Source organism: Marmota flaviventris, chromosome 9 (genome assembly GCF_047511675.1).
Source record: "Marmota flaviventris isolate mMarFla1 chromosome 9, mMarFla1.hap1, whole genome shotgun sequence".
Classification (NCBI taxonomy): domain Eukaryota; kingdom Metazoa; phylum Chordata; class Mammalia; order Rodentia; family Sciuridae; genus Marmota; species Marmota flaviventris.
The window spans coordinates 73,847,130-73,860,800 of record NC_092506.1 but is presented as its reverse complement, the minus strand read 5'-3'; the positions used below and the strand labels follow the sequence as shown (position 1 = coordinate 73,860,800).

At 41.8% G+C, this 13,671-nt stretch overlaps 1 protein-coding gene across 4 annotated transcripts in view; it reads left to right on the top strand.

The window, feature by feature from the left end:
• Positions 1 to 13,671, top strand: part of Me3 (malic enzyme 3) — a 206,074-nt gene that overhangs the window by 167,413 nt on the left and 24,990 nt on the right. For all 4 annotated transcript variants that reach the window (XM_071616580.1, XM_071616581.1, XM_071616579.1 and 1 more), the window contains one exon: positions 13,370 to 13,479. In XM_071616580.1, the coding sequence (XP_071472681.1) occupies positions 13,370 to 13,479 (110 nt within the window). The remainder of the gene's footprint in view (positions 1 to 13,369; positions 13,480 to 13,671) is intronic.

Here is a 13,671-nt window from a genome sequence, read left to right as displayed (position 1 = left end):
ATGAAGTAATAGAAGGGTGTGTTTTTGCATATGTGGGGAGGGGGAAGGAATGGCAGTTCTGATTTCCCTCAATGGATTAATAACAACAAGTCTTACTTAATTGTTTACTATGTGTGTGTGTGTGTGCACGCGCACGCACACACACACACACACACACACACACACTATGTGTATAAGCACTCCGTACAATATTTTTCATTAAATTATTTATTTATTCTAATTTGTTATATATGATGGCAGAATGCAATGAATTCAGATTATACATATAGAGCACAATTTTTCATGTCTCTGGTTGTACACAAAGTAGGTCACACCATTCGTGTTTCATACATGCACTTAGGGTAATGATGTCCATCTCATTCCACCATCTTTCCACCCCACCTGCCCCATCCCTTTCCTCCCTCCCCTTGGCCTACCTGAAGTTCCTCCATTTCTCCCATGCACCCCCCATCCCCATTATGGATCAGCATCCTCATATCAGAGAAAACATTCAGCATTTGTTTTTGGGGGGATTGGCTTACTTCACTTAGCCTAATATTCTCCAACTCTATCCATTTACCTGAAAATTCCATGATTTTGTTCTTTTTTTAATGCTGGAAGTCCCTACAACATTAACTCACCTAGTTCACACAACAACCCTAATATGTAGGTACTATCATTAGCTTCATTGTAAGAGATGAAGAAACTGAAGGTTTTTAAAGTATAATTGTCTCACCAAATACAGGGACCCATGGAAGACCCCACTATTAACCGTGGTCATTAAAAGCATGAATTCTAGAGCTAGGCTAAGTTGGAACCTCTATTAACAAGGTACTTATTAATACACTACTTAACCTATCTGTGCTTCAGTTTCCTCAGCTTAAAAGTGCATTTTTTAAATTCTTTTTTAGTTGTAGATGACACATACCTTTATTTTATGTGTTTATTTGTTTTATGTGGTGCTGAGGATCAAACCCAGTGCCTCACATGTGCTAGGCAAATGCCCTACCACTAGCCACATCCCCAGCCCTTGAAAGTGCATTTTTAAGAATAAGTTGTAGAGTACTTATGATGGCTAGCTGAAACCATCTACATAAAATACTTAACATTCAGCTAAATGATTGTAAACTCTTAGAGTTTACTATTATTTATTATTATTTTTTACTGTTAATTCAGGAAAATTCTAAAGCTCCCTTTTAGGCAGTGGTTTAGTGCTATATATTCCTATATCCATGCTTGACTTAATCTATACATCACTGCCTTCCACAGTGCCCCACCCATCCATCCTCTCCCTTCCAATGTTACTTTCTCTTTCCCAATGCTGAACTTAAATAGGAAAAAACAAAAGCAACACAGTCCTGAGTATAACTCATCTCCATTTTAGATCCCTAGTACATACAATTAGTAAATTTTGTTCCTTCCCCACTGCCCCCCACCTAGTGGAGAGATATTGTGTAAACTCAACCCATGTATACCCAGAGAATGGGAGGGTCCATGTGCCCAGGGCAGGGTCTTCTCACACTTTGTACCGTTTTTTTTTTTTTCTGATGAGTGTTGTTTCAGCCTTGCAGACCTATCAGTCTGAGAGAATTGTCATCTTGCATAATCAAACACATGATTATTATGACATAGACACATTTCTTGGTACAGAAATGAGAACTATAAACTTGCCCAAACGAAAGTCACTAACCCATCCAAAGCCCACCCACTGCTACTGACTTACTAAAAGATTACACCTATAGCAGCCCCAAACTTTGCTTCCAGATCTAGAATGATACTTTTGATGACTTCACCTCCTATCACCCTCTCCCTTGATCCCTGGATTCCAGTTACTGGTCTTCAGGCTGCTTTTTAAACACATCATCGTTGTTACGTGCTGTTAACTCTCCAATCATGAATGTCCTTCCATTTTTACGGCTGTTTCTCTCTCATCATTCCAACCTAAAGATGGGTCCACAACCCAGGAAGGACCAAGTTTGAGTGCTGCACAACAGGGCACAAAGGAACAGAATCCTACCAATAACTGGGAGCCTCACATGGCTGTCCCCAACTTCAAGAAGAAATAGGTCCTGGTCACCAATCTAGGGAAAAAATGTGAAAGAAACAGGAGAAACCAAAACACCAAGCCTCCACCACATTGGGGATTTGGAGTTCACATTTACAACATCTACTTGGAGCAAAAATTCCTGTTAAGAAATGAATATAAAATGTTGCCCCTTGCCAGTGATATTTCTGGGAAACCTGGCAACAGGAAAAGTAAAACTTGTCCTTAGGGATACTCCCACAGCCCATGCTACGAAGAACTTAATTCCCCAAGGAAAGTGCACACATGAGTCATAACAACCCACAGGCAAATGGTCCACAATGTGGGAAAATCTGATATGCAACCAGTACAGGAATTAGAACCCTAAGAAATAGGAATGTTTCACCAGGAAGACTTGATGAAACAGAATGTTTCTGGAGGGAAAGAAAGTATAGATAGGTTCAGGGACCCCCCAAATCCCAGCCTCATGCGGAAAGAATGAAGAAGCCCCCACCCACCCCATGGCATAGAGTGTTATTCTCATCTTCTCTTTCTCCATGTCATGCTCATCCATACACACACATACAGCTTCTTCTTATTCTGTTTTGTTGTTTTTATTAAGATTACCAGATGTTTTTTAATAAAGTTGGATCACAAAAAAACAAAGTTCCTAAAAACAAATGATTTAATCAAAATAAATTATGTAAGGAAAAAAATATCTGGATGTGTATACACCAAATTGTTAATAGTGATTACAGTTAAGGAATGGGATTGCCAGAGATTTTTGTGTTCTTAGTCATTCATATTTGTAATGTTATATTGTTTATGCAGAGGCATTTCTTTTGTAATTAGAAAAAACAATGAATTTTGAAATAATGTGTTAAGCAGTAACTCTTACCCAGAGATAGTTTCTTGCATTTAAAAAAATTAAATAACTAATATAGCAAGCAGACATCTTACCCTTCACCCTGTGGTGAACTGGACACTAGGCTAACCTAGGCTTCTATGGACAACAAGCAATTCACATATATCAACTTATTTAACATCCACTAAAACACTGTGTTAGTCAACTCTCCATCACCATAACTAAATACCCAAGAGAATTAACTTATAAAGAGAAAATGTTTAGATCATGGCTTTGGAAGTTCCAATCCAAGATCAGACAGACTCATTGCTTTGGGCCTCTGGTGGGGACAATGGCAGGGCACATGTGGTAGAATAAACTGCTCATCTCATGACCCTCTGGAGTCCCAATGCCCTTTGAGGGTACAACCCTTATAACCTAATGTCCTTTTATAAATCCCCACCTCTTAAAAGTCTACAACACCTCCCAGTCATCCCACCCTAGGGACCACCAAACTCTTAACACAAAGACCCTAGGGGGATGTTCATCCAAACCCTATTAAGTGGATAAAATTATCATCCTATCCCATGAAAATACAAGTTCTAGGGAGGGAGCTTTATATTTTGTGTTTACTGTTCTATCTCAAGCCCCCAAAATAATGCCTATTGCCATGTGAAGTTTCAATAAATATTTATTGAATGAATGCACATTTTACACATGAAAGACCTGGGGCACAGAGAAGTTAAGGAAGTTGCCCAAGGTCATGACTTCACTAAATAGTGGACACAAACTGTGAACCTAGTTGATCTAACTCCAGAACTCACCCTCTAAATTGGATTTTCTCTACCTCTATTCTCTTTCATAGAAAAAAAGACATCCCAATACACTCGAGACACCTTCTTGATATAGTAGACAGTGAGTATAAATGGAAGGAAGCATTCTACTTACCTTTTTTATATGTCTTCTCTCTGTGTGTCTCATACAAGGGCAAAGTTAGTGTCCCACCCGTCCTCACTATAAGGGAACAATAGAAAGCTGGTCATCAGTTCCCATTTTCTAGTAGAGAAGGAGGCATCCTCTTAACTAGCCTTGTCCAGGTTAATTGACTGGCTCTCCTGGTCTTCCTTCTTGATTACTTAAGGGCCAGTTGTCCAGTTGCCCCATAATTTACTAGAGCTGAGAATCTCCTTCTGGACTCTCAACAAACCTCAAACCCCAGCCAGCTCAGGCCAGACCAGGGGGAAAACTGGGGCTCTCGGGCTTCAAGTTTCTTCTGTTAGTTTTAAAGTAATATAAGCTTATAGCATCCAGGCTACAACGAGAGTTTGAGGGTTTTATTTTAATTTAAAAGACTATAAAAATATTGCTGTTAGCCCTGAGCCCTGATTGCAATGTCTCAAGGAGATGTGCACATTCTGAATCTCTCTCAACAGAAGTATTCACTGTTCAGTATTTCCATATGCACCTAAATTTTAGGAATTCCTTTGTGATTCAATCTATATGTGACCATTCTATTTTTCCTACCTGGGCCTTCATGGGACTATAATCTAACAGTCTTAGAATAAATTGGCAAGAAACAACTTGTTCATTTGATCCAACTCCCTTACATTATAGGTGATGAAACTGAGACCACAAGAGAAAACTGTTTCCCCAAGGCCAGATAATGAGAAAAGCAGTGGGAATCAAGGGAAACCTATCTAGCTCTTTGCTCTCATTTATATAATTTACAAAATTTCCATTCATCCTGAATTTAGTACATGCCTTCTGTATGTCCTACAATGTTGACTGATACAAAGAATGTGGTTTTCTTTGAGCATGAAGAATTCAAATTTCCCTGGGATTGTAATATGGACACATAAGATAATCATAAAATAGTTCAGGGCTGGGGGGCTGGGGTTGTGGCTCAGTGGTAGAGCACTTGCCTAATATGTGTGAGGCACTGGGTTTGATTCTCAGCACCACATAAAAATAAATAAATAAAATAAAGGTATCGTGTCCATCCACAACAAAATTAAAAAAAAATAATAATTCAGGACAGCATGCCATTAGTTGGGTTTTTATTATTATTCATATAAATAATATCCATCCATTCATCCACTGGACCAACATTTATTGAATATAGCAAAGTCAAAAAAAGACTTTGCTGCCAGGGAGCTTACAATCTGCTTGGGGGGGAAAAAGAGATGCCCAAATAATTAATGCTGTGTTTGTGTAGATTAATGTATACCTAGCTAATATCCCTATCTTCAGTGTTGTCAAGGGACAGGGGATACTTACTTGGACTTAAAAAGTCACAGTCTTATTCCCAGGAAAGAACTTTTATAGAGCACCTACATTTTGCTGGGTGTATTAAACTTAATTATCACAGCAACCCTGAAACCAAAAAAACTGAAGTTATAAAAGTTATAACTGACCCAGCTAGACTCTCAAATTCACATGATTACAAAACCCAAAGCTTTTGACCATAGAGGGTCCACAGGCCTTCTGCTAGCCAGGAAGATGTGCCCTGCTGGTGGTGCTCATTCATGTTAACTTGAACCCTTTGGGCATAAGGAAGAAGCCTCAAATATTATAATATAGCAATACTTTGTCATCAGGCTTCTAGAAGAGGAGAATTTGGCTTCAGGGGTAGCTGGTGATATCATATGAAATGTGCACAACTGGATACTCATGGGAGGGACTGTTCTGCAGCTTGCTAGCTTGCTTTCTGTCTTTCTTTTTTGTTGATTGTTCAGCAAATATTGACTGAGTCAGGAAAGCATAGGGTAGCAGATAAGTAGCAGAATGTTTTGTCCTCAACACAGGTGTCTGAGACTGACCTGTCCGGAGTAGGAGGCAGAAAAGGGAGTTCATTAAAGCTCCCTCTTTGGCTGCCATTCAACACAATAAAAAGTAAGATAGCACCTTGCCTTCTAGAACTCTGTCTACTGCCTGCTTCAATCCAGTGCATTGCTTAACCTGGACTGGTCTTTTTAGTTTCTTCCCCTCTCTGACTTTGGCTCATTTGGTGCTAAAAGCCCATACACACAGACTAGGTTTCCCTACTTTACCATCTTGTATCCCAAGACTAACTATCATAATTCTAGTTTAACAAGTTCTATGAGACAGTCAGACTCTGAAGAGGATCTGGATGTTATAGCATCATAGACTGTATAGTGCAAACACTACAGTAGTAGACTGAATAGAGAGATACAAAGGGCCAGACTATTCATAGAAGTCTCATCAGTGCCTATATGACATCTGGGCATATACAACTGGTTTAACTGAAGCCCCTGAGCTAACCAGTGAGTTGATATCTGAAGAAAGCACCTGAGCTTTATGAGCAGGAGTTTGAGAAGTGAGTTCCTGTGCCCTAGAAAGAAAATTCAGCACAGGCCACTGACCTATGAGGGATTGAGAGGTCAGCAGACTAACTACCACCCTCTTCCCAGCACTGGTACTCCTGACGCCATGGGTGTGCTTGCCCCGGAACTCAGACAAACAGGGAAATTCAGGAGGAAATCCTAATGTTCTGAAGTGTTTTCTGTCTGGCCTGCACTCGCCATCAGAGCAGTAACTGAGGAATGGCCACATTTTCCTGGGGCTTTGTTTAGAAATTACTACTTCCTGTGACTATCTTGCTAAATTGAAGGGGGTTTTCTCCCAAAGGCCAAAATGCCAGTCACAGGAGCCTGCCAGTCTGGCTGCCAGGCAAGCACACCAGGGAATCTCCCAGTCTGGGAGCTGGGAAGGGAAGGACCTCAGAGGTCCAGCCTCACGCCCTGGGCTGGAATCCCTTCCATGACTTCCTTGCCAAGTAGAGCTCCAGTGACCACAGAATCACCTCTAGTGACCAGCGGCCTCTGTCTAGAGTGTTTAAAATCTCTGCTTTATATGGTACTGAAATCTGGGTCTCTCTGTCTTCCACCTCTTGCTCTGCTTTTTCCCTCAAGACTATGCAAAAATAGGTCAACATAATTCCTTGTCCACAGAACAGCCCTTCTATGAAGTGAATCACTGTGCCTCATTCCACTCTGTCTTCTCATTTTCAGATTCAGTATCCTCTCTCTCTCTCTAATCCATGGATTCCAGCTTCCTCACCAACAGAACATCCTTGTGGATGCCTCCCCAACACCCACCTCCCTACTTCCCCCATCCCCAATGAGTCATTCCCTCATATAATCTGTGGCTGAGCTGGGGTGTGACAGCTCATATCTGTCCCATGGTATCTGACCACATTTTCACATTCCAGCTGTGCTCTAGCTCTCGCCCCATCCCAGGCTTTCCCCATCCTCTCATTCCTCATCCCTCATCCCTCATCTCTCATCTCTCCTCCACACTGGGGAGGAACCACACTGGTTCCTTTATCCCATTATGTACCCCTGTCATCTCCAAAACAAATCTATCCTTCAGTCCTGCATCCCCCAGTGGCTGTCACCCTGCCCTACTTCAGAGCCAAATGTTGAGATTCTCCGACCCCAGAGAGATGGCCTCACCCTAAATCCATCCAAACCCACTTGAACAAAGTTCTTTCTGCAGAGAATCATGTCCCTCAAAGTGTGCTCTACCATATGTGGGGATGAGGAGTAGGCAGAGGTGCAGCAGGGCAAGGTCTCTGGTCAAATAAGCTTAGATAAGGCTGGGTCGAACAGGTTTCTTAATGCAGGACTTTTCAGAGCTTTTGAAATACATTATATAAGCAATACATAAGATAAAGAGCATTTAAACTTATTTAACCACAGAATCTCTTTCTAAGGGCATCTCAGAGGCCCAGAGATTAATGGAATATGTAAAATTTTAAAAAGACCTAGAGTTTCATGGTTCTATCAGCTCTAGTTCCTGGAAGGAAAGAGAAGAGATGAGAAGAAAGAAACAAGAAAAAATGGGTTTCTGGGTGTGTTATTCTCACTTTACACACTACTGCTATAGAAGTCTTGCATGTGTTTTGCATTGGAAGAACAGAGCAGACGCCCATGGAAATCTGAGTGGTAGCTTTTAGTCATTCTATTTGGAAACAGGCTGAGCAATTTCACCTGCTCCTCCCAGGTCCCTTGTGTTTATTCAGGCCTGAAAGAGATCAGACTCAGGTGTTTGAAAGAATGGTGGGTCCTGACCTCTGAACAGAGAAACCAGGTCTGTAGTCCCTGGAATGTTTGATTCTTGCCAACAGCCCTTGCTCTGCATTTGGTCAGCTTGTGAGGGGAAAGGCAGAACACCTCTTACCCCGGGGGCTGTATCCCAGGTATCTGGTGTCTAGTTCTGTTGGCCCTGACCTAGGTCTCATCACACTGTCACACAGCTTGCTAGGACACCCAGACTCAGGTTAACATTTGCAAACTTTCTCTTGCCTTAGCACTGGGGTGGGGGGGGGGGGGGGATCAAACATCCATCCAGCTCCAGCATCCTCTCTTTAAGTGAGCTCTAACCTTAGAATGCCTTCCCTGCAGCTCCAAGGCCATTTCCCCGATGAGTCCCTGGGGTCAAGTGGCTTAGGGAGGTGCCCTTTCTCCATTTCAGGAATTATTCACTGCAGAAGCATCAAATGTTCCTCCACTGCTGCCAGGGATACAAGGTGAAGAGTTCAAAGGTGGAAAGGGGGACAGATACCCTGGAACCTCCCTGGTAAAGGGCAGCTTCTGAAAGTACAAGAGTACAGCAGTACATAGCCAGCTCTAAAATCAGGAAATTGCCCAGAGCCTTGGGTAGGGGTTCCTGAGCAGGCCTCTTGGGAGGGGGTCCTGTGACTGCTCCCACAGCCCTGGAAGGTGGCCACCTGCTGATCTGGTTTGTGTAAGCACAAAGAGGACTCTAAGACACCCACTATCCAGATTTTCCTGCCCCCTGTTGCTCATGCTAAGAAGGGTCAGACCTCCCACTTAGTCTCCCAGAAAAATCTGAGTGAAGTTCCTAGCATGCCCACTCCAACCCCAGACACTAAGTAGCTTATGCTCCTCCTCCAGCAGGTAGATCAGGAGGTTGATAGAAGACCATTTTCTGTCTCCCTGTTTGATGTATGTTTTTCCATGTGGAAAAAGAAATCCAGCTTTATTACCTGTTTAATTTTATCTTCTACAAATCTGTATTGCTTTTTAAAATTAAACAAAAGCAGATTCTGTAGTCAGATTAGAGCCAAATCCAAATTCCAGCTTCACCACCTACCAAGTACAATAGTGTAAACAGCCCCTAGGCAAATAACATTCCTTCTCTGGAAATGGCAACTACTTCATAAGGTCATGCAGCGATTGAAACAGTGATATGTAAAGAACTTAGTGTAGCGATTGAAAGAGTGATATGTAAAGAACTTAGTGTAATGCCCAGCAGGTAATAAATATTCAATAAAGATGATCATTTTTTACCATTGTTCTTAGTATTTTGGTGAGTATATAAATTAATTGATAACTAACATTTAAACTTATGAAGAGAACCTATTCAGATGTATATAGATGAATGGAGACAAGTTTTTTTTATCTGAGTCATTTAGATTTTCACTTTAAGCTTTTTTATCTTAACTTTTAATTAGTTTACAAATTCATGATGCTGCATTTTCACCAGCTCCTTCATTATCTACACTTTCCTGAAAAATTGTTGAATTATAGCATTGGCTCATCACCAGTGCTCAATAAATGTGGATGGATAGCAGAACAAGGGGTGGATAGACAGATGGTGGATGGACGGTGCTGAGACAGTGACTGAAGTAACTACTCTTCATCCAGACTGGCCTGGTTTCATGAAATGCTATAAGAAAGAGGCCAAGGGACTGGATGATGTGATTAAGGAGTCTTGATGCAGAGCAGAAGTAGCAAAAGTGAAGAGAAGTAGAGGCTGCAGTCAGAGGCTAAAGGGGGACAGTGTGAAATCCTAGAGCAGGGGTGGTTCCTGGTAGTGGAAGGCCCAGGGAGCAGCCCTGGAGATGTGTGTACAAGGACACAGTCCTAGAGGTTCTGGAGTCCTAGGAACTCAGTCTGCATCATTGGATGATTTGAAATTTTTGTGCAATTCCAAGCTGGGACTAAAGTGACCTGAGTTAATGAGGTTTTACTCTATATTCTATTAAATTGTTCCATCGGAAGGAGGAGAATTTCTTTATGTAAAATTGAATTAAATATGAAACAGTAACAATACACTGCACAATGGTATTTATAATGCTTGCCTTATTTTTACCTTGGCAAACGAGTGGTGGTGTTGCTTAAAGGTCATGTGTGTGGTGTGTGCAAGAGAATGTGCCCCACTTGCTTTGCTGTCTGACCTTTTCAGTGTTTTAGCCCCAGGCTTGTTGTGAAGCAACTTATATAGAGTAAATTGTCACCAACAACCAAAGACACTCTGTTCCCCACTTCCACTTCAAATACTTGAAATTCACACGCTGAACAAAAATTCACAGTAAATTTTACTTGGCAAGCATGGCATTAAATTTGTGCTTGGGAGGTTTTATTTATCATTTCTAGTCATAGTACAATTTTCCCTCAGTGTCCAAGGGAATTTGGTTCCAGAACCCCCTGTGGATATCAAGGTCAATGGATGCTCAAGTCCCTTATATAAAATGGCATAGTAACCTACCCACATCCTCCTGAATGTTTCACAACATCTCTAGACTATTTATAATACCTTATACAACATAAATTCTATGTAAATAATTGGTATACTGTATATGTAGGGAATAATAACAATGAAAAAGTCTGTAATGTTCAGTACAGATGCATTTTTTAAAAAAATATTTCCAATCTAGGATTGATTGAATCCACAGATGCAGAACCTGCAGATATGAAGGTATTATATTGTTGAGTACTTATGTATCAGGCACTGTTCTTGGTACTGATTGTTAAAGGATTGTCAAATCATGGAGTGCATTATTGAGAGAAATTATGAGATGACTTTCTGTTTTAAAACAATCTATATTTAGTTATGCACAGAGACAGAGAGATGGAAATGTTAATGATTGTACCTAATGATTCCAAGATGACCCCAAAGAGATACATCTTATAACCCTATCTATAACTGTCCTATTGAAGTGCCCAGGAAGGAGTCATAAAGTCAACTCAGGAGCTCACAGAAGTTCAAAGCAAGTGCTTTATGCTTTCCATGGTCCAACCCAATATCTTACACCTCATTTCCCTCCCAAACTCTTTTCTAGAGTCTTCTGGAACTGGATTTGTGATTAAAATATATATACCAAATATTCTCATTCCTCTGACAACTCCCTGTCTTCCTGGTTTTGTTGAAATTCAGCTTTCCCCTGAGGCCACTACTTTCCCTATAACTTCTCAAGGCTGTGTGCTCTATCGATCCAACAATATCTCAGGCCTAGGAGCTGGGCTGAGTATCCTTTCTGCTACTGTTACTAAATACCATCTGTGAACCTTTTCTCTCTCAAAATCTCCTGTACAAAGAGAAAATAGCTGAACAGTAGGTCAGGAGACAGTAAGCCCCCCACCACTGTCACACCTTACCCTACCCTACCATCCTACCACAAACCTCATGAGCACTTATTCTTCATTGTAGATAATAATTATGGCTAGAATGATTTCAGTCTAAAATCAGCCTCAGACTATATATAGCTAATAGTGTTATACTGTATACTTGAAATGTGCTAAGAAAGGGGACCTTAAGCTTTCTCACCACAAAAAAAAAAAAAATTTAAAAAGATAACCATGTGAGGTGTTAACTAACTTGATTGTGATGATAATTGCACAATGTATACATACATCAAATCATCATGTCATATATCACTTTTATTTATCAGTTATACATCAATAAGCTGAAAAAAACATATCCTCAGCTTTTAATCCTCAATCAGACCACAGAAAATGGTCAGGCAGATATTGTGCCCACTGACAAATGAAAAACTGAAGCAGAATGAGGGTGACGTGACAGGTACAAGGCCACTCAGTTGTCAGGCCTTCAAGCCTCCTGATCCAAGCCTGGAAATCTTTAGCACTAGATTACAGCAAGTCACCACCCCCTTTGTTTCCGCCCCTGTAACATGACCCCATTTCCAGTGCCCCCATCAGCAGCTCTGACCAGCTAAGGATCTGAAAAAAAACATAGCAGAAGCAAATATTTACCCACTCACTGACATTTGTGCTGGACAGGGTAGGCTGTGCCGAAAATTATGAGGCTGGAAAAACTGCTTTCTGGGTCTTTCAGTACAATCCACTCCCCCACAGGCACTAACCTCACCAGAAAGATGCCTCAAGAGCATAGAAAGCCCGCCAGATAGGTGGCCCACCCACACCTCTTCATCTCAAGAGGGCCTCAAGCCTGTGGTTCACACTAGGTTGGAAATAGCAAGCCACTTCTCCCTACCACATGTCCTGACATTCCTGAATTTCATGTGGATCAATCAGGACTTTTTTGTCAATGAACATGATCTCAGGTACCATTACTCGATCACAAATTGACCCATGAGATGAAAATTATTTTTTGTCCATGTGTTAAGAATTTTTAAGAATTCATGCATGCCTGATTCCATAAAGACTAAGACGCCAATAAAATTACCAAATATCAGAATCAAAGAGCAAGCATGAAGTAAGAGGGAAATCTGTGGGTAGAAATCTCAGACTAAAGATGCCTACCGTAAATAGACGGGAATTTTGCTCTCATCTTCCTGACAGACAACAAATATTAAAAGGAAAAATAGGTTATGAAACTCTAATTAACCAAGCCCCCCTTCCCCTTTTTAAGGAAGATGGGAAAATCTAGGCAGCAGTGCCTCACAGATTTCCAATAAGGCCCATGAAGCAGCTTATTGGGCATTGTTTTCATCCACCAAGGCAGTGTTTCTCAAAGTTCTCTAGACAGCAGAATTAGAACAATCTGGACTGCTGGTTAAAATGCAGATTCCTGAGCCTCATCCACCTTTTGTGAGGCTGTGAGATGGGCCTAGAGATCTTCATTTTAAACGCACTCCCTACCTGATTCTCTTCTACTTCTGCAAATTGGAGAACAACATCACCAAGATGTAAATAGATGACAAAGGTTTCACATGCTGGCCTTTCCCAGCCTTCCTTGCATCATGTCAGGGACCAATGACTGAACTTTGAGGAGTCTCCAATGATGGAGCTCCTGGCCTCCAGGTCTGGAGAGGGAGATATTTAGAGGCTGCAGAAGCTCCCCAACCATCTCTGGTGGGGAAGCCTGGCTCTCTTTATGCATTTGAGCTTGGAGTGGGTGAGCTTTTCTGCTGAGATACCAGATGGCAAAAGGCTACAGACAAGGCAGCTCCATCTCAGCCCTCCTGGCATGCCCACTGTCTGCCATGGAAGCCCAAGGGAGCCACCAGTCCACCTTAGATACAGTGTGTAGGGGCACCTGGCTGACAACTAAGCCAGGTGCCCCTACTCTCTCCTTTCCCTATCCATATGATGGGACAGGCAGAACTCCAAGCCCAGGAGTTCCAGATCCAGCCAGATGGCAAAAAACCCAGATGAAGGAGCCATGTTTCTCTCCACCTCCTGTTTGAGCCTACCCACTCTCCCATGCAGGCTGTGACATGCAGGGATTTGTCTTAGGGAGTCAGTCATGTGCTCCTTCCTCTCTCTCCACAGGTTTGGAATAAATTGCCTCATTCAATTTGAAGACTTTGCCAATGCCAATGCCTTCCGCCTGCTCAACAAATACCGCAACAAGTACTGCATGTTCAACGATGACATCCAAGGTAGGCTTCCACCCTACAAAACCACTGGGGACTAAAACCTGCCTTTCCACAAGGTTCACCTGGATGCCAAAGCAGGGCAGAGGTGTCACCTCATAACTGGTTCATTCCAAGCAGCTGTCGAAGACAGAACATTAGACTTGGATTCAACTCCCACTTGGCTAACTCTTAGCTCTATGACCTTGAACAAGTCTC